This window comes from Phocoena sinus, chromosome 3 (genome assembly GCF_008692025.1).
Source record: "Phocoena sinus isolate mPhoSin1 chromosome 3, mPhoSin1.pri, whole genome shotgun sequence".
Taxonomy (NCBI): domain Eukaryota; kingdom Metazoa; phylum Chordata; class Mammalia; order Artiodactyla; family Phocoenidae; genus Phocoena; species Phocoena sinus.
Genome location: NC_045765.1, coordinates 8,341,299 through 8,367,796, shown reverse-complemented (window position 1 = coordinate 8,367,796; position 26,498 = coordinate 8,341,299). Strand labels below are relative to the sequence as shown.

The 26,498-nt window shown below is 41.1% G+C and overlaps 1 protein-coding gene across 1 annotated transcript; it reads right to left on the bottom strand.

Annotated features, from left to right (window-relative positions):
* Positions 1-1,542: 1,542 nt before the first annotated feature.
* On the bottom strand, positions 1,543-18,084 carry LOC116750645 (adhesion G protein-coupled receptor E2-like). The gene is given in 13 exon segments (XM_032625569.1): positions 1,543-1,689; positions 1,773-1,941; positions 2,923-2,945; positions 2,947-3,015; positions 3,379-3,591; positions 11,120-11,159; positions 11,433-11,668; positions 11,947-12,144; positions 14,841-15,020; positions 15,204-15,424; positions 15,614-15,646; positions 15,649-15,720; positions 18,045-18,084. Coding segments are annotated over 13 exon segments (1,641 nt in total).
* Positions 18,085-26,498: the final 8,414 nt, after the last annotated feature.

Below are 26,498 nucleotides of genomic sequence, written 5' to 3'. Positions count from 1 at the left end.
TTTCAGTCTTTCACCATTGAGAACGATGTTGGCTATGGGTTTGTCATATATGGCTTTTATCTGTTGAGGTAGTTCCTCTATGCCTACTTTCTGTAGAGTTTTTATCATAAATGGGTGTTGGATTTTGTCAAAAGCTTTTTCTGCACCTACTGAGATGATCATATGGTTTTTATTCATCAATTTGATAATATGGTGTATCACATAGATTGATTTGCATATATTGAAGAATCCTTGCATTCCTGGGATAAACCCCACTTGATCATGGTGTACAATCCTTTTAATGTGCTGTTGGATTCTGTTTGCTAGTATTTTGAAGATTTTTGCATCTATGTTCATCAGTGATATTGTCCTGTAGTTTTCTTTTTTTTGTTAAATCTTTATTTGGTTTTGGTATCAGGGTGATGGTGGCTTCATAGAATGAGTTTGGGAATGTTCCTCCCTCTGCTATTTTTGGAAGAGTTTGAGAAGGATAGGTGTTAACTCTTCTCTAAATGTTTGATTGAATTCGCCTGTGAAGCCATATGGTTCTGGGCTTTGGTGTTTTGGGCTGGGCTTTGGTTGGAAGATTTTAATCACAGTTTCAATTTCATTACTTGTGATTGGTCTGTTCATATATTCCATTTCTTCCTGGTTCAGTCTTGGAAGGTTATACCTTTCTAAGAATTTGTCCATTTCTTCCAGGTTGTCCATTTTATTGGCATAAAGTTGCTTGTAGTAGTATCTTAGGATGCTTTGTATTTCTGCGGGGTCTGTTGTAACTTGTCCTTTTTCATTTCTAATTTTATTGATTTGAGTCCTCTCCTTTTTCTTGATGAGTCTGGCTAATGGTTTATCAATTTTGTTTATCTTCTCAAAGAACCAGCTTTTAGTTTTATTCATCTTTGCTATTGTTTTCTTTGCTTCTATTTCATTTACTTCTGATCTGATCTTTATGATTTCTTTCCTTCTGCTAACTTTGGGTTTTGTTTGTTCTTCTTTCTCTAGTTCCTTTAGGTGTAAGGTTAGATTGTTTATTTGAGATTTTTCTTGTTTCTTGAGGTAGGCTTGTATAGCTATAAACTTCCCTCTTAGAACTGCTTTTGCTGCATCCCATAGGTTTTGGGCCGTCGTGTTTTCATTGTCATTTGTCTCTAGGTATTTTTTGATTTCCTCTTTGATTTCTTCAGTGATCTCCTGGTTATTTAGTAACGTATTGTTTAGCCTCCATGTGTTTGTGTTTTTTACATTTTGTTCCCTGTTACTCATTTCTAATCTCATAGCGTTGTGGACAGAAAAGATGCTTGATATGATTTCAGTTTTCTTAAATTTACTGAGGCTTGATCTGTGACCAAAGATGTGATCTATCTTGGAGAATGTTCTGTGCACACTTGAGAAGAAAGTGTAATCTGCTGTTTTTGGTAGGAATGTCCTATAAACTTTCTTTCATGATAGATGAATGTCTTCGGTGAGTCTAGATGTAAACCACTGTGAGCCATCATAGGATATCACCTGCTTTATACCCAATTATTCAGCATGATAAGCATGTGCTGCTCAATGGATCTTTTAGTGAAGTGCTCTGGGAGCAGTACATGATCTTACCACACTGTGTTTAGAGGGATCCAACAAGGTCTTGCTGGAGAGTGTGTACTCCTCAGACTTGGCTTTGGTTTTCTTCATCCTTTTGAACCATGTCCTGTACTGCTCTTTGACCTGTAGATGCAAAACGTGCTCTGGGTCAGAACAGAGAGGAATGAGGATGGGAAGAGTTTTGAGTGGGAGTCAGACAGTGATACCTGATGGCTTAGGAGGCAGTACACCAGGAAGATGAAGACACCCAGCAGGCTGTTCATGATGGTGAAGAGGTAGGCCATGATGTGGGCAGCCGGTCCCACCTGCAGGATTCCCAGACACCATGTGCATCCCAAGATGAAGAGCTGAGCTGTGGCTTTAAATGTCAGCATCCTGGGTAGGAAGCGAAAGGAGGCTTGTGGTGCACCCTGAGCAAAACAATCAAAGCCATTTCTTTTCTACACCATGGATGCCTCTGACTGAGTTGTGGCCACCCTGATATTTACTGTCAATGATTCTCAAAAAGAAATGCTTTTTCGATCCCGGATGGCATTTAGACTTGGACTGAAGTTGGTAGTGACACTTCATAATGTGGGTTTCAGTAATATGATGTTGCATGAATATCCCCAGTTTCAATCAACTGATATTACTGTGGATGTTCTGTACACCTGGCTGTGTGTTGGACCCTATGCATTAAAAATAACAAGGGCAAGATTTTTGTTTTCACAAACCTTACAGTCTACTGGAAAGCCAAATACAAATGGTCAATGATTAATTTGTGAATGTTAGGTACCTCTGTCCTTGGTCCCTCCAATGCTGTTCCTATCCTTTTCCTCTCTATGAACTGACCCAGAGCATGCTTTGCCCAGATGATTCATTCTTTGTAAACTTGAGGAAAGCAAAGCACATCCCTAGCCTCTTAGAAGATGTGATATGTGGCTAATGAACCTGATTTCATCAGGTAGCACAGTGTGGTTGAGGGTAGCAGGAGGAGCTTGAATAAAGGTATGGGCATGAAAGGGCATCCTGGGTTCTGGGTCAGGTATGTAATTTCCTAAGTGGTTTATAAGGATGTAAATGTTCTCAGGACCTTTCTCATAGGGCCATGGTAGTAATCCCTGTTTTTCAGAACAAAGTCAATTCTCTTTGTAGCTGAGGTAGTTTCATTCTTGGGTTATAGACGAATGGAATGTTTTTGGCTTGGGTGTCAGCAGAAAAACACTGTATCTGAACTTCCAAGGTGTGTGGCTGTACATCTTCCCTCAAGTCTGCTTAGAATTCCTGTGAATGTACATCAGGAGCTTGGAACCGTATGGCCTCGCTCCCGGGTCATGCTTTTTATGAGGAGCAATGTGTACCTCTGATCCATCTCACCTAGTGATCCAGAGAGTGGACATCATCAGTGTTGAGTGAGGAGAGCTTGTTTTTCACAATCCAGAAGGTTATCAGGAAGAAAGCTAAATTAATCTGCAGAAACACCATAAGGCATATTGAATACATCCACACCTGCTAAATGTTCCTCCTGGCTCATCCAACACCTAAACCAGCAGGTAGGAAGGTTTTTTATTTCACTACAGTCATAGAACACCAGACCAAACACCCAGTAACTCAGTTTGCATGGGAATTTACATCTTTAAACACTGAAAGTCCCGTGTCTAAGGAAACAATCCTTCCTGTTTTTAAAATGGAAATTCCTGCATCCTGGGGGTCCACTCATTCCTGAACAAACTGGAAAAATTGGTCACTCTGCCTATACTCCTCTTTACACCTCTGCTTTTGATTCACGCTCAACCAGATAGGAAGGATGCTCTGATGTCATCCATTACTCACAGAGAAGATGGTGCAGACAGGGCCAAGAAAGGTCCATATAAATCCTTTGTGTGGAGCCAGCATCTGTGAGAGAGGTGGAAGGAGATTCAGGAATATATTGGCCTTACAAGTCCCCTCCACCAGGAAGTCTACACAAGCCACTGAACCAACATTACCCACTGGGGGCAGACAGCAAAAACAATGGGAACTACAAACCTGCAGCCTGCAAAAAGGAGACGCCAAACACAGTAAGTTAAACAAAATGAGAAGACAGAGAAATATGCAGCAGTTGAAGGGGCAAGGTGAAAACCCACCAGAGCAAACAAAAGAAGAGGAAATTGGCAGTCTACCTGAAAAAGAATTCAGAATAATGATACTAAAGATGATCCAAAATCTTGGAAATTGAATGGAGAAAATACAAGAAACGTGTAAAAAGGACTTAGAAGAAGTAAAGAGCAAACAAACAATGGTGAACAACACAATAAATAAAAAAACTTCTCTAGAAGGAACAATAGCAGAATAACTGAGGCAGAAGAATGGATAAGTGACCTGGAGATTAAATAGTGGAAATAACTACTGCAGAGCAGAATAAAGAAAAAAGAATGAAAAGAACTGAGGACAGTCTCAGAGACTTCTGGGACAACATTAAACGCACCAACATTCGAATTATAGGGGTCCCAGAAGCAGAAGAGAAAAAGAAAGGGGCTGAGAAAATATTTGAACAGATTATAGTTGAAAACTTCCCTAACATGGAAAAGAAAAGAGTCAATCAAGTCCAGGAAGTGCAGAGGGTCCCATACAGGAAAAATCCAAGGAGAAACACACCAAGACACATATTAATCAAACTATCAAAAATTAAATACAAAGAAAAATTATGAAAAGCAGAAAGGGAAAAGCAATAGATAAAAAACAAGGGAATCCCCATAAGGTTAACAGCTGATCTTTCAGCAGAAACTCTGCAAGCCAGAAGGGAGTGGCAGGACATACTTAAAGTGATGAATGGGAAAAACCTACAACCAAGATTACTCTACCCAGCAAGGAACTCATTCAGATTAGACGGAGATATTAAAACCTTTCCAGACAAGCAAAAGCTAAGAGAATTCAGCATCACCAAAGCAGCTTTACAACAGCTGCTAAAGGAACTTCTCCAGGCAGGAAACAAAAGAGAAGGAAAAGACCTACGAAAACAAACCCAAAACAATTAAGAAAATGGTAATAGGAACACACATATCGATAATTACTTTAAACATATATAAAATAAATGCTCCAACCAAAAGACATAGACTGGCTGAATGGATACAAAAACAAGGCCTGTATATATGCTATCCACAGAGACCTACTTCAGACTTAGGGAAACATACAGACTGAAAGTGAGGGGATGGAAATAGATATTCCATGCAAATGGAAATCAAAAGAAAGCTGGAGTAGCAATTCTCACATCAGACAAAATTGACTTTAAAATAAAGACTATTACAAGAGACAAAGATGGACACTACATAATGATCAAGGGATCAGTCCATGAAGAAGATATAACAATTGTAAATATTTATGCACCCAACACAGCAACACCTCAATACATAAGGCAAATGCTCAGAGCCATAAAAGGAGAAATCGACAGTAACACAATCATATTAGTGGACTTTAAACCCCACTTTCACCAATAGAGATCATCCAAAATGAAAATAATAAGGAAACACAAGCTTTAAATGACACCTTAAACAAGATGAACTTAATTGATATTTATAGACATTCCACCCCAAAACAGCAGAGCACACTTTCTTCTCAAGTGCTCATGGAACATTCTATAGGACAGATCACATCTTGGGTCACAAATAAACCTTGGTAAATTTAAGAAAATTGAAATCGTTTCAACTATGTTTTCTGACCACAATGCTATGAGACTAGATATCAATTAGAGGGGGAAAAAATGTAAAAAATTGAAACACAGTGGATGCTAAAAAATATGCTGGGGCTTCCCTGGTGGTGCAGTGGTTGAGAGTCCGCCTGCCGATGCAGGGGACACGGGTCTGTGCCCCGGTCCAGGAAGATCCCACATGCCGCGGAGTGGCTGGGCCCATGAGGCATGGCCGCTGAGCCTGTGCGTCTGGAGCCTGTGCTCCACAACGGGAGAGGCCACAACAGTGAGAGGCCCATGTACTGCAAATATATATATATATATATATATATGTATATATATATATGCTACTAAATAACCAAGATATCACTGAAGAAATCAAACAAGACATCAAAAATACCTAGAAGAAAATGACAATGAAAACATGACGACCCAAAACCTAAAGGATGTAGCAAAAGCAGTTCTAAGAGGGAAGTTTATAGCAATACAATCCTACCTCAAGAAACAAGAAAAATCTCAAATAAACAAACTAAACTTACACCTAAAGCAATTAGAGAAAGAAGAACAAACAAAACCCAAAGTTAGCAGAAGGAAAGAAATCATAAAGATCAGAGCAGAAATAAATGAAATAGAACAACAACAACAAAAAAACCAAAATAGCAAAGATCAATAAAACTAACAGCTTGTTCTTTGAGAAGATAAAGAAAATTGATCAACCATTGCCAGACTCATCAAGAAAAAAGGGAGAAGACTCAAATCAAGAGAACTAGAAATGAAAAAGAATTAACAAATGACACTGCAGAAATACAAAGGATCACGAGAGATTACTACAAGCAACTATATGCCAATAAAATGGACAAACTGGAAGGAATGGACAAATTCTTAGAAATGCACAACACTCCGAGACTGAACCAGGAAGAAATAGAAAATATGAACAGACCAATCACAAGCGCTGAAATTGAAACTGTGATTTAAAATCTTCCAACAAACAAAAGTCCAGGAACAGAAGGCTTCACAGGCGAATTCTATCAAACATTTAGAGAAGAGCTAACACCTATCTTTCTCAAACTCTTCCAAAATATAGCAGAGGGAGGAACACACCCAAACTCATTCTACGAGACCACCATCACCCTGATATCAAAACCAGACAAAGGTGTCACAAAGAAAGGTCTCTACAGGCCAATATCACTGATGAACATAGACGGAAAAATCCTCAACAAAATACTAGCAAACAGAAGCCAACAGCCCATTAAAAGGATCGTACACCATGATCACGTGGGGTTTATCCCAGGAATGCAAGGATTTTTCTATATACGGAAATCAATCAATGTGATACACCATATTAACAAAATTAAGGATAAAATCATATGGTCATCTCAATAGATGCAGAGAAAGCTTTCGAAAAAATTCAACACCCACTTATGATAAAATCCCTCCAGAAAGTAGGCATAGAGGGGACTTATCTCCACATAATAAAGACCATATATGAAAAACCCACAGCCAACATCATCCTCAATGGTGAAAAACTGAAACCATTTCCACTAAGATCAGGAACAAGACAAGGTTGCCCACTCTCACCACTATTATTCAACATAGTGTTGGAAGTTTTAGCCACAGCAATCAAAGAAGAAAAAGAAATAAAAGGAATCCAAACCAGAAAAGAAGAAGTAAAGCTGTCACTGTTTGCAGATGACATGATACTATAGATAGAGAATCCTAAAGATGCTACTAGAAAACTACCAGAGCTAATCAATGAATTTGGTAAAGTAGCAGGATACAAAACTAATGCACAGAAATCTCTGGCATTCCTATACACTAATGATGAAAAATATGAAAGTGAAATTAAGAAATCACTCCCTTTTACCATTGCAACAAAAAGAATAAAATACCTAGGAATAAACCTACTGAAGGAGATAAAAATATCTGTATACAGAAAATTAAAAGACACTGATGAAAGAAATTAAAGATGATACAAATAGATGGAGAGATATACCATGTTCTTGGATGGGAAGAATCAACATTGTGAAAATGACTCTACTACCCAAAGCAATCTACAGATTCAATGCAATCCATATCAAACTACCACTGGCATTTTTCACAGAACTAGAACAAAAAATTTCACAATTTGTATGGAAACACAAAATACCCCGAATAGCCAAAACAATCTTGAGAAAGCAAAACGGAGCTGGAGGAATCAGGATCCCTGACTTCAGACTATACTACAAAGCTACAGTAATCAAGACAGTATGGTTCTGGCACAAAAACAGAAATATAAATCAATGGAACAGGATAGAAAGCCCAGAGATAAACCCACACACATATGGTCACCTTATCTTTGACAAGGGAGGCAAGAATATACAGTGGAGAAAAGACAGCTTCTTCAATAAGTGGTGCTGGGAAAACTGGACATCTACACGTAAAAGAATGAAATTAGAACACTCCCTAACACCATACACAAATATAAACTCAAAATGGATTAAAGACCTAAATGTAAGACCAGACACTGTCAAACTCTTAGAGGAAAACATAGGCAGAACAGTCTATGACATACATTACAGCAAGATCCTTTTTGACCTACCTCATAGAGAAATGGAAATAAAAACAAAAATAAACAAATGGGACCTAATGAAAGTTAAGAGCTTTGCACAGCAAAGGAAGCCATATACAAGGTGAAAAGACAACCCTCAGAATGGGAGAAAATATTTGCAGATGAAACAAGTGACAAATGATTAATCTCCAAAATTTACAAGCAGCTCATGCAGCTCAATATCAAAAAAACAAACAACCCAATCCAAAAATGGGCAGAAGACCTAAATAGACATTTCTCCAAAGAAGACATACAGATTTCCAACAAGCACATGAAAGACTGTTCAATATCATTAATCATTAGAGAAATGCAAATCAAAACTACATTGAGATATCATCTCACACCGGTCAGAATGGCCATCATCAAAAAATCTAGAAACAATAAATGCTGGAGAGGGTGTGGTGAAAAGGGAACCCTCTCGCACTCTTGGTGGGAATGTAAATTGATACAGCCACTATGGAGAACAGTACGGAGGTTCCTTAAAAATCTAAAAATAGAACTACCATATGACCCAGCAATCCCACTTTTGGCCATATACCCTGAGAAAACCATAATTCAAAAAGACTAATGTACCACAATGTTCATTGCAGCTCCATTTACAATAGCCAGGACATGGAAGCAACCTAAGTGTCCATTGACAGATGAGAGGATGAAAAAGATGTGGCACATATATACAATGGAATATTACTTAGCCATAAAAAGAAACGAAAATGAGTTATTTTTAGTGAGGTGGATGGACCTTGAGTCTGTCAGAGAGAGTAAAGTAAGTCAGAAAGAGAAAAACAAATACCATATGCTAACACATATATATGGAATCTAAAGAAGAAAAATAATGGTTTTGACAAACCTAGGTGCAGGACAGGAATAACGATACAGACGTAGAGAATGGACTTGAGGACATGGGGTGTGGGAAATGTAGGTTGGGAGTAAGTTAGAGAGTAGCGCTGACATATATACACTACCAAATGTAAAATAGATAGCTACTGGGAAGCAGCCGCATAGCATAGGGTGAGCAGCTCAGTGCTTTGTGCCCACGGAGAGGGATATGGAGGATGGGAGGGAGACCCAAGAGGGAGGGGATATGGAGATATATGTATACATATAGCTGATTCACTTTGTTATACAGCAGAAACTAACACAACATTGTAAAGCAATTTTACTGTAATAAAGATGTTAAAAATAAAAGAATATATTGGCCTTTGTGGATAAAGAATCGATAAATAAACATATCCCTCATCCTCCAAAGTATTTTTCTGCCTCTGTTATTAATAATAATAATAAATATTATTATTGCTTTTTTTGGTAAGAATATTTCACATAAGAGCTACACCCTTAGCAAATTTTAAATATACAACACACTATTATTAGCTATAGGCACTATGCTCTGTAGTAGAGCTCCTGAAGTTATTATTTTGCAGAATTGAAAGTTTGTGTATACCCTTTATTTTGGTAAGGGACATGGCTGTATACTTATTCCCAATTCATCAGGCTGTATACATGAATTATGTGCAGCTTTTTACATGTACAGCAAAGTTAAAAAGTGGTTTTAAAAAAGAAAAATTTTTTTAAAAGGTGTTTTAAGTTTTGGTCTTCAGATACACTGGCAGAAAAATATACATGTTTTAAAGAAAAAAAAAATAGAGAAGATAATTTATGGTTTATTGGAGCAATATTGAGTGTCTCCTCCTGTATAAGGATTTGTACTTGGTTTTGAAGGCCCAGTTCTTGTTAAGACAGAGTGATGTCTGTCATCAGGGAGTTCCTAGCTAGGTGGGCACATCAACAATCAGAAAATAGAAACAATCAAAATGATGAAGTTTACAATCAAATATGAGGAACTGTCTGAACATGTAGCTGGATCTATAACCTAGTCAGGGTTATAGGAGATTCAGATATTGGGAAGGATTCCCTGAGAGAATTGAACTGTGTTTATGCTGAGATGTGGATGATGAGTAGGTGTAGATAGGATAAAAACATTTGGGACAGCCAAGGAGAGAGAGAGCGAGAGAGTATGAGAGAGAGAAACAACAGTAAGCCTGACACTGCTATGGCAGGGTTCATGAGCATTATGTAATTTATACTTCATGACAACATAGGTAATCAATTGATCACAGGTCAGACATCTGAGGCATAAGGATACAAAGTCAGTAACTGAAGTTCACACTAATAGAAATGATCAAGTTGGTGTTTCATCCCAAGTAGGGAATTGTGAATGATTTGGGAGGTGTGAGGATCATGGAGGGTTAGCTGGATCCACCAGGAAGAACCTAAGAGAGAGCTACTAAGGCAGGAGTTAGCAAACTGCAGCCTGTGGTCCACGTTGGGCTGCTGTCTGATTTTGGAAATGTGTTTTACTGAGTCACAGTCACATTCATTTCTTATAGCTTTTCTGTGGCTGCTTTTGAGCTACAAGGATAGAGGTGAGTCATTACAACAGAGACCATATGACCCACAAAGCCAAAATATATACTATCTTGCCTTTCACAGAGAAAGTTTGCTGACATTTTTGCTAAGATATCTAGGAAGGCCGGCGTGCCAGGGCCCATCTGATGCAGGTTAACATTTTTATCAGCATAGGACTTTGTTGTGGGTGACAGTCTGCACTTGCTCACATCTCTGCTACTGATAACCTGATTTAAAAATGGCAGGGGAGCTGAATAGACATTTTTCAAAGAAGACATAGAGATGGCCAGCAGGCACATGAAAGAATGTTCCACATCACTAATGTTAGGGAAATGTAAATCAAAACCACAATGAGATATCCCAGCACAGCTGTCTGAATGGCTCTTACCAAAAAGGCATGAAATAACAGTGAGGATGTGGAGAAAAGGGAACCCTTATATTACTGTTGGTAGGGATGTAAATTGGTGCAGCCACTATGGAAGACAGTATGGAGATCCTCAAAAAAAAATTAAGAATAGAACTGCCATCTGATCCAGGTATCTCACGTCTAGATACTTATCCAAAGACTACAAAAACACTAACTCAAAATGATATATGGACCTTTATGTTCACTGCAGCATCATTTACAATAGATAAGATATGGAAGCAACCTAAGTGCCCATCAACGGATAAAGAAGGCATGATACACACACACACACACACACACACACACACACACAGCCACACCAGCCATGGAGTACTACCCAGCCATAAAACTGATGAAATCTTGCCATTTGTGACAACAGGGATGGACATTGGGGGTATTGTGCTAAGTGAAATAAGTCAGGTGGAGAAAGACAAATACAGTCTGATTTCATACATATGTGGAATACAACAAACTATAAACAAACATGAGAAATGAACAAACCAAACCAAACAAGCCTCCTCCCCCCGTAGATACAGAGAACAGAGTACTGGCTGTCACAGGGGAAGGGGCATGGTTGAGGGGAGGCAAAATGGGTAAAGTGGGTCAACTTTATGGTGATGGATGGAAACTCAATTTCTGGTGGTGAGCAAGTTGTAGGTATACAGAAGTAGAAATATAAAGTTGTATACATGAAACGTATATAGTGTTACAAAACAATGTTACTTCAATAAAAACTATATCTTAAAAAACTAAAGTGCCATGTTGGTTCTGTGATGGCCATGGTCATGCTGGAGAAGATAAGTACAGTGGAGATTTGCTTTTACCGGGTGGGTGTTCCATAAAGATGGGGCCTGGATGCTGCAGAAATGGCCACAATCACAGCCGGGACTCCGTAGCCCACTGGGAATGTGAGTTTCTTCATGGACTTGTTGACACTAGAGTAGTTGACCACTGTCAGGTTGTGTACAGTGAGGAAGAGGTGCAGGCCCTCCAGCAGCATCCAGGTGAAGGAGGCCAGGTAGAGATAGTGCAAGGCATCTGCGATGATGGCACATAGCACCTGGGGAAGGAGGAAGGTGTCACCAGGAGGGATTGTCAGGGTGTAGCATGACCCCAGGACCTCTTCTATACTTCATCACTGGGGAGAACTCTGACGTATATGAAGGAGTTGTCAGTGGAGTGTTTGTCTTCTAATTGTGCCAGTCAATGCGAAATTGGCTACTTACATATCTAACTTTACCTGGAATGCCATTTTATTAAGGAGTCCAAGGTAGCATGGCTTCATGAACTCAGCATCCCCTGGGGCAGAGCAGGGGTATTTTGGGACAGTATAAGTACCTTGATCTCAGTTCTATCGATGGCTGTTAGGAAGAGCAGGTGGGCCAGGAAGAGGCAGAGTGAGAGCTGCAGGTGGAGCGAAGTGCTGGTGTTCTGGATGGCTTTGCACAGCAGGAAGGTGAGGGCTGCCAGGAGGAGGCACAGCAGAGAGAGGCTCAGCCCCATGTAGGTGATCACAGTCAGTGCAGGATCCTCCTCCTGGGACACGTCAGAGAGGACATCACAGTCACCCTTTCCTGCTCTGGGGTAGTGATGCTTCCACCATTTTTGTTTTTATCTTTAGGCATATAAAAACCAGGAATGGAGGAGCCAAGTAGGTATGTGATGTTTATGGCTAACTTTCTACAGGTTTAGAATGTTAGAATTTTATGGGATCTGATATGATTAATTCTGTCTCTGGAAGGATTGAGGGACAGGAGAGTCCTTAGTCAAGACCAAGCCCTGGAACTCACAAGGGTTTATTTTCCTTTAGACTTTTGGGCATGACTAAGCTTATGGGTCACCACAAGAGGTTCACATAGGCATGTAGTTCCATATTGAGCAAGCCTCCATCCCCATCATGTGATGGTGTGTGACATAGTCTGTACCTGGAGTCATGATGTCCAGGTATAAACCGTGACCCTGAACTCCACACACCTCATCCTGTAATAATTGTTCCTGGCTCATCACAAATCCTTACAGATTTAGAATTAAATCCTTGGTTAAAAGAGGAAAACTGATACATTTTGTTGACGGTGGTGGGTTAAAATTCATATTTTTCTGCCACTTTTTGGAATACATCCTAAAATCCCTGAGGACAAGGAAAAAAACCCTCACCAATTCCCTTTTAGTGTAAGTCAGGGAAGGAGAGAGATCGAGAGATGGAGAGAGGTGGAGAGAGAGAGACAAAGAGAGGAAAGGATGAAGGAGAAAATGAAGATTAAAACATTCAAAGTAGGTGCATCTGGATAAAGAGCAATTGAGTATTTTTAGCACAAATTTTATTTTGCAACATATCTCTAAGTTTGATTTTGTTTAGGAATAAAATGTTTAAAAATAAATAATGAGGCCACCAGATGATTTTGATGAACTATAAATTTTGAGAATATTTGGTTTATTGAATAAAACTAATTTTCCTACTGTATTAAGAGGTCCCCCAAATCCATAAGAAATTTATCAACAAGGCAGTGGAAAAATATACCAAGGATGTGAACAAATTGTTTCCAGAGACAGAAATACTAATAGCCCCTAAATGAAGATGTTACAGTCCATTAATAATAAAAAACACACACAGTTTTTCCTAGATACGATATTTACGTCTTAGATGGGTAAACATCCAAAAATTTGCTAGTAAACTTGTGGTAATGGTGTGAGGAATCACAAACTTTTACATAATACCTGTGTCAGTGTCCACAGGTGCGACCTCAAGATGTTGAAATACGGAAATATCTACCAACATGCAATTATGAATTTGACCCAGTATCCATTCTAACTGCATATTCAAACATGAGATCAATGAGGTAAGTGTAAACAGTTGCAACATTATTTGTATTAGTAAGTGACCTAATAAAAACGCCCATTATGAGAGGCCTTGATATAGAATTTACAGCACATTCACACAACAGAATGTATTTGGCCAGAAAGTAATGAAGAATCCTTGGATGACTCAAGAGAATAATCTATCAGCTGTGTGAAAAAAGGAGAGCCAAAGAAGAAATACATATACTATATTTATATGTGTAAAATATCTATTGAAATTTGCAGGAGAAATTAACAACTTTGGTTGTTGAAGCAAGAGGAACTAAGTGTATGGGGCTAAGATTGAGATGGAGAATCTCCAGTGTTTCCTCTCTTGTTCTGTTGGAATTCAAAACTCAACTATCTGAACTCTTCAATAAACAGGAAGCAGTATATAAGTAAAAGTATGAATATTGTGGTATTTAGGGACATGGCTGTAGGAAACATGGACTCGGAGTATCATTCAAACTTCTGGGGGCTCCTATGAGGTCTGACCATGGTGCTGTGATCATTTCCATGCTTACTTTCATGTGAGTGCCACCTTTACTTCAGTAAATTCCCCATTACTTGAGATCACCAGAGAGTATTTGGTTTTGGTGAACCAGAGAAAGTAAGCGGCTCACCTGGCCAGGTGAGGAGGCAAAGATTTCTCCCGACCCACCTGTACTCACTGGCTCCCTTGGCCCCATCTGCTATCACCAAATCTTCCTTTATGCAGCCCCTGTGCGTCCCTGGTCTGAAGACCCCTGTGGTAAGCAGAATTCTAATTGGCAGTCATATCCCATCCCCTGAGGTACACATAACCACTTCCAGGTTTGAAGTCAAATGCCAATGTAGGTTCTGCTGTGAAGAGATTTGCAAATGGAATTCATATCCCACATTAACTGATGTTAAGAAAGTTTATCCTGCATGGGCTTGCCTTAATCATGTGAGCTCCTAAGAGATCTGGGCTTTTTATTGGAGAAAAGATTCAAAGTTTGAGAGAGTTTTGATGTGAGGAAGCTTCTCTTGCTGGCCTCCAGATAGGAACACTGATACACTGTGAGAGGGCCCAGGAGAGGTCCACATGAGAAGGAATTCAGGTAGCCCCTGAGAGCTAAACCTGGACCCCTGCTGTTAGATAGGAGACAAGGAGACCTCAGTCCTACCATCACAAGGCACTGAATTGTGCCCAGAATCAGAGGGTTAGAGGAGGACCCCAAGCCTCAGATGACAGTGCAGTCCAGGCTGACAGAATGATTTCAGCCTTGTAAGAACCTGAGCAGACAACCTAGCTATACCATGCCAGATTGCTGATCAGCAATAACCGTGAGATAATAATTCTTTCAGGTTTTACATATGGGGGAATTTGTTACACAGTGGTTGACACTGAATGCAGCCCTTCTCAGGGCTCTCACCTGCACATCGTATTGGGCCATGAGGACAGCAAAGCTGCTGAGGTGGGTACATTGGTAGATGGTGCTGTTGTCTCTGGTGCTGGCCATCCTGCAGCCTTTGGTGGCCCAATGACCAATTCCATTCTGGCCACACTCCCAGAAAACACAGCATATCTTCTCCCTTGGCCCAGGGATCACTGACTTTAGGAACAGGAAATAGGTGTGAGATGGTCGTTCTGTAACTCAGAAATGCTGACCCAAATCTGGCTCATGAAGGGCTTTCCTGGGGATATTATGTACCCATGGGGGAGCCCCCTGAAGCCCAAGGCTGTGCCCAGGACACAGGTGTCTTCCATCCCACAGGTCCATCCCACCTGGACTCACATGTTGGAAGACAAAGGTGACTGGGGAGCTGAGGTTCTGGGTGTTATTGCTGGTGATAAAGGTGGATACAACATCTGACAGCAGGATGTGGGAGATTTCTTGCAGCAAACCCTTGTGTGTCTCATGCAGAACTGCCTGTTCTTCAGTATCCAGGACCAGGGGGACTTTATCCAACAACTTCCCTATCCCTGGGGTGGAGACAAGGCCCACCACAATAGTACCTGCAGGATAAGAGCAAGGTTGACATCTTGGGGGTGCCCAACATGACCCCTCCTTTAGATGGACTCTTTCCTTGTGGCCCCACCATAACCCGCAATTCCCTTTAAAGTTTAGTTTTCTGTTTGTCACTTCTTTGTGTATCTTTTCCCACTGTGAATCCTCAGGGACCGTTTCCCTGCCTCAACCATTACCTGAGTCATTAGATTTGTGCACTGTATCCCAGGTAGCACCATCTGTGTCTGATTCTGAATCAAGGTGATATTCCTGTCTTCTTCCTCCAACACCTTCAGGGAGAGTTCTAAGAGTTGTGGGGGTTATACAAGGAAGTTAGATTAGCAATTGTGCCTACAGTGGTAAACATAATACTATTATTTGTATATATAAGAAAATGTTTTACTATATTATATAAATATGTAAATACTTTATATATTACATAACATATATTATATCTTTTCCCACTGTGAATATATTCACATATATTATATATAATGGTATTATTTGTTATAAGTAATAACATTTGGTACACATAATAATGGTATATCTTTTGAACCTACAAAGGATTATAATAGAACACTATAAGAAATTTATTCCACAACAAGTTAGGCAACCTAGATGAAAAGGAGAAATTCCTAGAGACACACAAAATACCAAAAGTGACTTAAGAAAATGGAAAATCAGAGTGATCTGGTAACAGGTAAGCAGGTTGAATCAGTATCCAAAACTTCCCCAAAAGAAAAGAACAGAACAGATGGCTTCTGTGTTGAATTCTCCCAGCCATTCATGGAAGAATTAACACTAATCCTTTGTAAACCTCTCCATAGAATAGAAGAGACAGGAACACTACCTAAATATTTCTATGAGACCATCATTACCCTATAAATAAAATAAGATAAAGACATCACAAAAACTCCATAGACCAATATCCATTATGAACATGGATACACAAATAGTCAATAAAATATTAGGAAAAATTTTATCCAAGGAAACTCAAGACATATATTGAAAACTACAAAAGATTGTTGAATGAAATTAGAAACCCTAAATATATCATAAGACATCCTATGTTCATGGATTGGAGAGTTCATATTGTTAAGGTTCATATTGTTAAGATGGCAGTAGTCCCCAAAGTGGTCTATAGATTCAGTGCAAGCCATACCAAAATTCTGACATCATTAAATTAATTTTTTGGCAGAAATGGAAAGCTCATCCTAAAATTCATAGGGAATTACGAGTGGCCTGGCTATGCAAAGCAATCTTGAAAATGAAAAACAAATTCGGAGGAGTTACAATTCCTCATTTCAAAACTTACTACCAATCTATGTTCCAGCCACTCTGGGGTCCATGTGTTTGTGGTCAGCATGCAGTTAACTTCTTCCACCTGGTGGGAGTTTTCTTATCAGGAAAACAACTCAAAGATACAGCTCAGATTATTATATATACCCTCGAGGAGGAACTCAGGTCCTTGGCTTTGTTTTCTGGCTGAACTATTATTATTTTGTCTTGCTTGACCCTTTTCCTTTCTTTCAGCATTCTCCCCCTTCTCTTATTAAATTTGCTCTTTGGAACTCCAGGAAGGCCTAGGAGGCTAAAGATTTTCTACAATATAAGTATCAGGTGGGGGATACAGGGGTCTGTCCCGTGTAAAGTCCCCACAGGTTCTGCTTGGTTTGATATGGACTGAATATTAGATGATACCAAAATAGTCTTAACTTTTGAAGCGTGGTATTGGTATTATGGTTACACAGGACAATGTCCTGATTCTGGGTGATTCATGCTGAAATATTTAATGGTGAAGTGTCATGATATTTTCAACTTTCAAATGGTTCAGAAAAAAATTATATCTACATCTACATGCAGTCAGTTCTGCTATAATGCTTGTTTTGAAAACATGATATTTTTCTGGGTATTGATAAATTCGGAAACAATTTGAGCATAATGTTAATTTCATGTTTGCTTATGTGTAATTTCATCTGCAAGGCACACAAGAGAAACAGGAGTTAACTGCAGAAAACTGCACCCAGGTGAACCTAGCTGCTCAGAAATACACAAAACACATGTGCACCGCTCAAGACACTGCCAGTGCATTCAGTGCCTCTCAGGTGTTATGAAGGATCCCAATATCCATCTGGGTTCTGACTTTGTCTGAATTTAGGTATCTCTCCTTCCACCTCTTCATTATAACTCACAAGTGTCAATCCTGATGATCACTTCTACAAGCAAAGGACAGGCCTCTTTCAAGGTAAAGTGCTCTGTTTCTTGTAGTGCTTTTGTGTTTCTTAATCATTCAATATATGTAAGATGCTGTTTTCTTAGATTCCTTTTTTTTAAATGTTAGTGACAAGTTTTGAGTGTTGAACCCCACCCAATCCCATTTTTCCCATAAGCCCTGTGGCTTTCACTGTGTGATTACGCACAATATTGGTTAGGAACACCTATGAAAAAGTCTTGTTTAAGAGCAAACTTCCCTGGAGGGGGCAAGTTCCAGCCCACTGGCTGAAACTCATTATGTTCAACCACGTGACCTTCTGCCCTGTTGTCACTCAGGGAAAGGGGGTGGGGTCTCATGAACTGTCCAATCAGGGGCGCAGCACGGGAAGGTGGGTGGGGTAACACTTAGCCGACCACTTAAAGGCTCCTGTAGGTGCTCAGCGTAGCGTTTCATCGGCTCTCCCGGGTCCCAGGTGTCTCTCTGTAGCGGTTATGATGCTGTGAACTACAGAGGCGGCAGGAGTGGAACGGAGGACCCCAGGGGGACCCCAGAAGCCAGGAAATGGTGAGTTGAGGGGCCAGGTGTCCCAGGACTCAACAGGGGTTGGGTCGGAACCTGCCACTGTGGGACCCGGACCCTGCTGCGGTCAACTCCGGTGTCTGCAGACCGAAGTCCGCCCGGGGCTCAGCTCAGACCTAAGCCCCCTCCAGCTCTCAGCGCGGGGGCTGGGCCAGCAGCCGAGACTTCGGGCGTCCTGTCCCATCACTGTGCGTGGTGACTTTGGCCCGGAACCTCTCTGGGCAGCTCTGCACCCGCAACCCGTCTCTCCTCAGATTGTGCATTGACCTCGGGTAGAGTCTTCAGACTCTGTGTCTGGTCTTTAAGTGTGGGTGGAGCTTTTGTCTGTGGGGACCCCTGTGCCAGTTTTCTCCCCAAGAGGACCCGTTTTCTCCTGAGCTTTCCAAATGTTTGGGGAAGCAGAGTCTCAAATCCACGAACCTGTCGCCCCAGCCTAGCTCTTCCTAGGGCTGGCATTAAATCCATAAATTCCAGGTCCCTCCCCGCCTTCCCAAAGCCAACTGCGTCTCTAATTCACAGTATCATTATCAACTATTTGTCCTCCGTGGTGCATGTCAAACAGACGCCGTATTTTTCTTTCCAGGGCAGAAAATTTGTGTGTTCATTTATTAAATAATAAAGCCAGGGCTTCCCTGGTGGCGCAGTGGTTGGGAGTCCGCCTGACGATGCAGGGGACGCGGGTTCGTGACCCGGTCTGGGAAGATCCCCCATGCCGCGGAGCGGCTGTGCCCTGTGAGCCATGGCCGCTGAACCTGCGCGTCCGGAGCCTGTTGCTCCGCAACGGGAGAGGTCATAGCAGTGAGAGGCCCGCGTACCGCAAAACAAACAAAACAATAAAATCAATAGTATTATTAATGGAAATAAAAATTATTTAATGCTCACCATATATCAGGGACTGTGCAAACACACAGATCTCATTTAATCCTAACATGCAATAAATATTAAGCTCGCTTTTTAGAAGCAAACATTGAAGGATCCAAGAAGTTAAATCCTTACACAGGGTCCCACAGCCACTCTTTGGCAGAGGGGGATGCAGAATTTTGTCATTTTCCCACAGCCAATGAGTGGCTCATGTTTAAAGGTGTCGTTTTTGGTTTTCCTCTCTTTACCATGAGAGGAAAGCAGAGAATAACCACCTGTATCTAGGCTGTGTGAAACCCTTGGGTGTCTCCCCCCAGCGTCTTTGCTGGGCACAGACATCCTGTATCCTATGGGAAGCCCTTGGGTGTAGCTACCCCCTGAGAAATGTTTCTGCTCCTCCATGGGTTTGTCACCCTAAAAAGTTTTATTCACTTTTTAGTCACCGTTTTACAGTAATTGTAAACTAAAGAAAGAGGTGAATTTCAGAGAAGTATAATATAACATTAGTACATTGCCTGTGTTAAAATTTGTTTCCCTTTTTTCCTGCCCTTAGCGGGTGTTTCTGAAGTCTTTTGCTTACTTTTGGGTGCTTTCGAATGTATCAGTAATTCCAGGGCTTAGGCTTGCAGAGCAGAAGTGCTCAAGTATGATTGTTTACAAAAGTTTCTTGTCATGGAAATAAAACCAGCATCATTATTTTCTGGAGTCAATAGATACTCGTGGCTTTTCTTGTTGAGCTAGCAGAATGCCTTACAATCTTCTTTTTTTTTTCCCTTCTTCATTTTTCATGAAGTGTTGTGTTGCTGTCTTTGCATTTGAAGAAACAGTCACCTCCTCCAGTTTCTACTGACTGGCTTTGGGAGAGAAACACCTTTACCATTCAACCCAGATGGATATTCTGAGCTTCTCTCAGGCTTTCTCTGTGGATGCCCACCTCATGCCTCTTGTTCCCTCTTTTGGACAGAATTCTTAAGATTCTATGCCTTTCCTTGATCCCTCACATCCAGGCTGGGTGCTGTGTTTGCTTCCCCTGAAATGCTCAGGTCTGTATGTCTTCCCAATCCCACCTAGTCATGTGTGTGCTTACGAGCTACATGTGTGTGCTTACTGTGCAGTCTTGCGCTCCTCATCTGGGGGTCATGTGAGGAGCCAGACATAGGGTGGGGTTTGACGTATATGGAGCATTGGGTGTGCCCATGGCCAGTTGGAAGTGTCTGCAGGCAGAGTATCCCAAGCAGCTGGTGTGCAAGGCTCCTGATGGATTCAGTGAGCAATTAGTAGGGTCTGCAGCCCTTTTTTGGACTTCCAAGCCCTGGTTGGTGTGAGTCCTCTTGACTTCCTGGTACCAGCCTTTCAGCCACTCATCCATGCTGACCCCCTTGGTATTCTTTTTTATTTATTTATTTTTGGCTGCGTTGGGTCTTCTTTGCTGCCTACAGGCTTTCTCTAGTTGCGGTGAGTGGGGGCTACTCTTAGTGGCGGTGCATGAGCTTCTCATTGCGGTGGCCTCTCTTGCTGCGGAGCACTGGCTCTAGGGCACGTGGACTTCAACAGTTGTGGCTCGTGGGCTCTAGAGCGCAGGCTCAGTAGTTGTGGTACACGGGCTTAGCTGCTCCATGACTTGTAGGATCTTCCCGGACCAGGGCTGGAACGCATGTCCCCTGCATTGGCAGGTGGATTCTTAACCACTGCGCCACCAGGGAAGCCCAGTTTTGTTTTGTTTTTTAATCTACTGTGACAGGTTTTTTTGGTTTCACTTATTATATTTAGACCACTGATGTTTAAAGTGATTATTGATACAGCTGGATTAATATCTACCATATTTTAACATTTTTTATTTGTTGCCCTTGTTCTTTGTTTCTTTTTTGTCTTCCACTTCTCTTCTGTCTTCTCTACCTTTTAGGGGACATTTTACTTGATTCCATTTTTTCTCTTCTCTTAGCATATCATTATAACTTTTTTTTTTTACATTTTTGGTCATTGCCCTTGAGTTTGTAGTATACATTTACAACTAACCCAACTCCTCTCTGAAGTAATACCATAGCATTTCACTGGATGTGCAAATTCTCTCCCTTGCCCCTTGTAACATTTCTGTCATTCATTTCACTCATCCAAAAGCTATAATTACTGAATATGTTGCTGCTATTATTATTTTCAACAAAATGTTATGTCAGATTAAGAATAACAAAAACAAATGATTTTATTATTACCTTCATTTGTTCCTTCTCTAACACTTAACCTTTATCATTTACCTTCTTCCTGATGAATTTCTTTTAAGTTTTTTTGCAAAGCAGGGATTTTGGTGACAAATTCCCTCCATTTCTTTGGAAGTCTTTATTTCTCCCTCACTTGAAAGATAATTTTGCTTGACACAAAATTCTAGTTGGGAGGTTTCTCTTTCAACGCTGTGTTTCACAGAACTCTCTTCCTGCTTGCATGGTTTCTGAAAAGAAAAGTCCAATTTACTTCTTATCCTTGTTTCTCTGTAACTAAGGTTTTTTTTCCCCTGACTTCTTTCAAGATTCTTTTTGTTTTTGATTTTTCTTGAGTTTGAATATATATTTCTAGGTGTGCATTTTTAGGGTTTTTATCCTGTTTGGTGACCTCTGAGCTGCCTACATCTGTATTTTGGTATCCATTATTGATTTGGGGGAAAATCTCATTATTATTTTATGTATCCTGTTTATTTCTTCTCCTTCATGTATTCCCATGTTGTATACGTTACACCTTTTTTAATTGTCCCAAAGCTCTTGGATTTCTGTTCTTTCTACCCTTTTCTTATCTTTGCGTTTCAGTTCAGAAGGTTCTAGTGACAGCTCCTCAAGGATGCCGATTCTTTTTTCTCACACATTTCCACTGTAATGATAAGGTCCCCCCCAAAGGAATTCTTTACTTCTGTTCTTTTGCCTTTTAAAAAAAAATTTCTTTGATTTCCCTTTGGTTCTTTTTTAGAGTTTCCAGCTCTGCACATGTCACCTATCTGTTCTTGCAGGTCTTCCATTATTTCCATTAGAGCACTTAGCATATGAATCATGGTTGCTTTAAATTACTGGTCTGATAATTCCAGCATATATGCTACATCTGAATCAGGTTCTTTTGCTTGTCCTAATCCCAGAGATGTGTTGGGGTGGTTTGTTTTCTCTCTCCCCCCTTTTTGTTATTTTTTTAGGAGATGTGTTTTTTTTTTTTTATTTATTTTTTTTTTGTGGTACGCGGGCCTCTCACTGTTGTGGCCTCTCCCCTTGCGGAGCACAGGCTCCGGACGCGCAGGCTCAGCGGCCATGGCTCACGGGCCCAGCCGCTCCGCGGCATGCGGGATCTTCCCGGACCGGGGCACGAACCCGTGTCCCCTGCATCAGCAGGCGGACTCTCAACCACTGCGCCACCAGGGAAGCCCAGGAGATGTGTTTTTTAAATCTTTTATTGTGCCTTTTAATCTTTTGTTGAATACCAGACATGATGTCCCGTGAAAAGGAACTGAGGTTTTTAGGCCTGTAGTATGAGATGTTAGGTTTATCTGACTAGGGTTTGGACTTATTATTTGCTGTGGCTGTCAGAGGCTAAAATATCTTCAGGTGTCCTTGCTTTTGTCTCCCATGTCATCTTTAGGAGTACTAAAGAGACTTGTAAATAAGTTCTGAAACATACAGTTCTGTCAGTGTTTTATACTGTTATTAGCTATCTTCTTGATGTGGTGGTACGTTGAGGGTGGAAAGGAAATGTTTTATAGTCCCATGATTGGGTCTCAGTATGTGACCATGGACTGTGAACTTCTGTGGTATAAGAAGGATATTTGGCCTTTGTCCATGGTTCTTAACAAAGACCTCCTAAAGCCCTTGGAATTTCCCATGTGATAAGGGTGATAGTAGCATCTTATGTTCTAATGAGGCAACTGTTTCCAGACCCATAGATGATTTCATGATGAGGGATGGTTACCAGGAGGAACAAAGCTATGATTAGAGGCTTAGAACTTTCAGCCCAGCCCACCCTCAAGCCCCCAGTGTTGAAAACTCCATCAAAACCCCTAAACTTCGGGATTCAGAGATATCTGAGTTGGTGAACACATCACTGTGCTGGGAGGCTGTCATGCCAGGAGAGGGCATGGAACCTTCCTACCCCTGTTCGCCTACTTTGCCCTGTGCACCCTGTCCATTTGGCTGTTCCTGACTTGTATCTTTTCAGATAAACTGATAATAATAAGTAAAGCATTTTTCTTAGTTCTAATAGTCGTTCTATCAAATTAACAGACATGAGGGGTTATAGGGAACTTCCGAATTTGTAGTCGGCCATCCAGAAACGTGTGTGGCCTGGGCCTTGCATTTGTAGCTGGCATCTGACGTGGGGGCAGTCTTGTGGTGTTGCAGGAAGGGGAACCCCTTCCAGGGCCTGAGAATGGGCTCTTGTCTAACACTCAGAAATGAATTGTCCAAGGAGACACACATGCTGACAAAGCGAGAGATTTCACTGGGAAGGGGCGCCCAGCTGGAGAGCAGCAGGGTAAGGGAACCCAGAAGAACTGCTCTGCCACATGGCTCAAAGTCTCATATTTTATAGTAATGGGGTTCGTTTCTGGGTTGTCTCTGGCCGATCATTCTGACTCAGGGTCCTTCCTGGTGGCACGCCCATCGCTCAGCCAAGATGGAGAAGGATTCTGGGAGGTTGGTAAGATATACAGACTGACATCTCTTCTCTCCTTTTGACCTTTCCCGAATGTTTACGGTTGGTGGTAGCTTGTTAATTCTGCATTCCTTACCAGCACCTCCTGTTGTAAGATAACTCATTCAAGTGGTTACTATCGTGTCTGGCCAGGGTGGGCAATTACGGTCAGAGGTTCCCCCAACAACAGGACTGGGCCCTTCAACTGTGGAATCTGATGTTAACTTTGGTTAGTGGTAGAATTGAGTTGTAAGACGCTCAGTTGGAATTGGAGAGCTGGTGAAGTGGTTTCGGAAAACACGCCACGTGTTTGCTATTGGGGTTTAAACAAAACAAAACTCTCAACCTCACAAGTCTTTCTGAGGTCTCTCTCTCCCTCAACTTAGGTCAGGCAGAAAGGCTAGAGGGGACTCAAGTTAGCAATTTCCCCTGTTGCCAAAAAATCTTGGCTGTCTGTGCACTGATGCTGAACAGCAATATGGAGACAAGAGTCTTTGGAGGAAAAGAAAGATAGCTTTTAATTCTTTGCCAGGCAAAGGGGAAAACACAGCAGGCTAGTGCCTCAAGAACTGTGCCTTCACTTCCCGAGGAATCAGAGGAGATCTTATAGGTGGGGCTCGAAGTCCGAATTCCGGGGGTGTATGATAAGGATCAAAGTCATGAAGGTCTTGCATTTTTCTTCTTCTTGCATTATTTCAAAACAGTCACAGCTGGCGTCAGGCGGCACGGCCAGTAACTGGGCCTGTTTGTCTCTGGTTTATTGGCCTGTGACCTTCTTTCTGAAATGCAAAAAGCAACAAGGGGGTGACTTGTAACAAGGGAGTGCAGGGAGCTTAATTAAACACCAGGTGCAGGATGTAATTTACATCACACAGAGTTAGGGAGTGATAGGTGTAGGATGTAATTCACATAGTGTCAGGTAGTGATAGGTTAGCTTTGTGAAGGACTAATCTAGTTACAGACACTACAGATTAGTAACAGTTAAAATATAGCTAGGAGTGATTAACTCTTTCAGGCCTGTTTGTTTCTTCTCTAGCCTGATCACTGTTCCCTTTACTTTCCTTGTTCTCAGGAGAGGGAAAACTTCATTTCTATTTTTCCTGCAACACACTCCCCACTGCTAGTTCATTCCCTCCATACCAGTGGAGGAAGGGAAACGGGCATCATTCTTGTCTGGCTGAGGACAAAACTTCAGTTTTGCTCCACTTGACAAACACCAGCTGTCTGGCCCAGGGGGGCCCATCTATCTCCTACTTCACCCTCCCACCATGTCAGTTAAGCACTGATAAAACAGAATCTTTTGAGGACAGGCATTGTTAAGAGCAGAATATTATGGGCATATTTCAAAATTGCTATTTTACTGTCTCTCCAATTTTGGAGACAGCAGTCAGCCCTGTGATTAATGGTTTGATAGATCTGAGTTGTTAATTTTAAGTTTGTTTGCTTTTTTCTGGTGAGGATTATAGGGATGTCCCCTTCTAAGCTCTTTGCATGCCAGATGAGAATTTAGAAGTCTGACTCCGTTTTTTTATGTTTGACTGCTGACAACTTTTAAAGCCTCATCCTTCCTTCTCCTGGTGCCCCACATCTGTACAAGATGACAAGAAGCCCTGAGTGCTTACTTCTTTGGTGCTGGTAAGAGATTAAATCCTTGGTAGCCTCTGCCTTTATGTGCAAAATCTCACACTAGTCCACCTCCTAATCTCAATTAAAACAAACAAACAAAAAACCCTCAGGCAAAAATTTGCAGCAACATGGATGGACCTAGAGATTCTCATACTGAGTGAAGTAAGTCAGACAGAGAAAGACAAATATCATATTATATCGCTTATATGTGGAATCTAAAAAAATGGCACAACTGAACTTATTTATAAAACAGAAATAGAGTCACAGATGTGAAAAGCAAACATGGTTACTGGGGGGAAAGGGGGTTGGGGAAGGTTAAATTGGGAGATTGGGATTGACATATACACACTAACATATATAAAATAGAGGGACTTCCCTGGTGTCCAGTGGTTAAGACTCTCCACTTCCAATGCAGGAGGCACAGGTTCAATCCCTGGTCTGAGAACTAGACCCATGTGCTGCGTGGTGCGGCCAAAAATTTTGTTTTAATTAAAATAAATAAAATAGATAACAAATAGGGACCTACTGTATAGCACAGGGAGCCCTACTCAGGACTCTGTAATGACCTATACGGGAAAAGAATCTAAAAAAGAGTGGATATATGTTTATGTATAATTGATTCACTTTGCTGTACAGCAGAAACTAACACAACATTGTAAATCAACTATATTCCAATAAAAATTAAAAAAACAAAAAACAAAAAACTCAGGCCAGGCTCCTTGCCTTGTTCTGTCAAGGCATTTCCCACCTGTTTAAGAGGCCTTCCCTGCCCTCCCCAGACACTTCCATTATGGAAGTAATAAACTCTTTCATACGTTCCTGGCAGTAATGTGTTGTCAATCAAACCTAGGGTAGGGACCCCCCTAACACGGTAGGTTACCATAACAGTTATAGAAGGGGTAAGGTATTGGTCAACTGAAAAAAAATATTCACAACCTGAAAGTTGAGAGTTATGTTTTCTTCAGTGGACATACTGAGGACTTCAAGTCCGGAGGCAGCATTTCAAGTAACCCTGAGAAAACTGCTCTGAGGAGGCGAGAGGGGAGCTAGGATATATAGGAGTTTTGCAACAAAGGGCAGGTAGTAGGAACAAAAGATTACTGTTAATAAAAGAAAACTAGGTACAGTAAGTCCCCTACATAAGA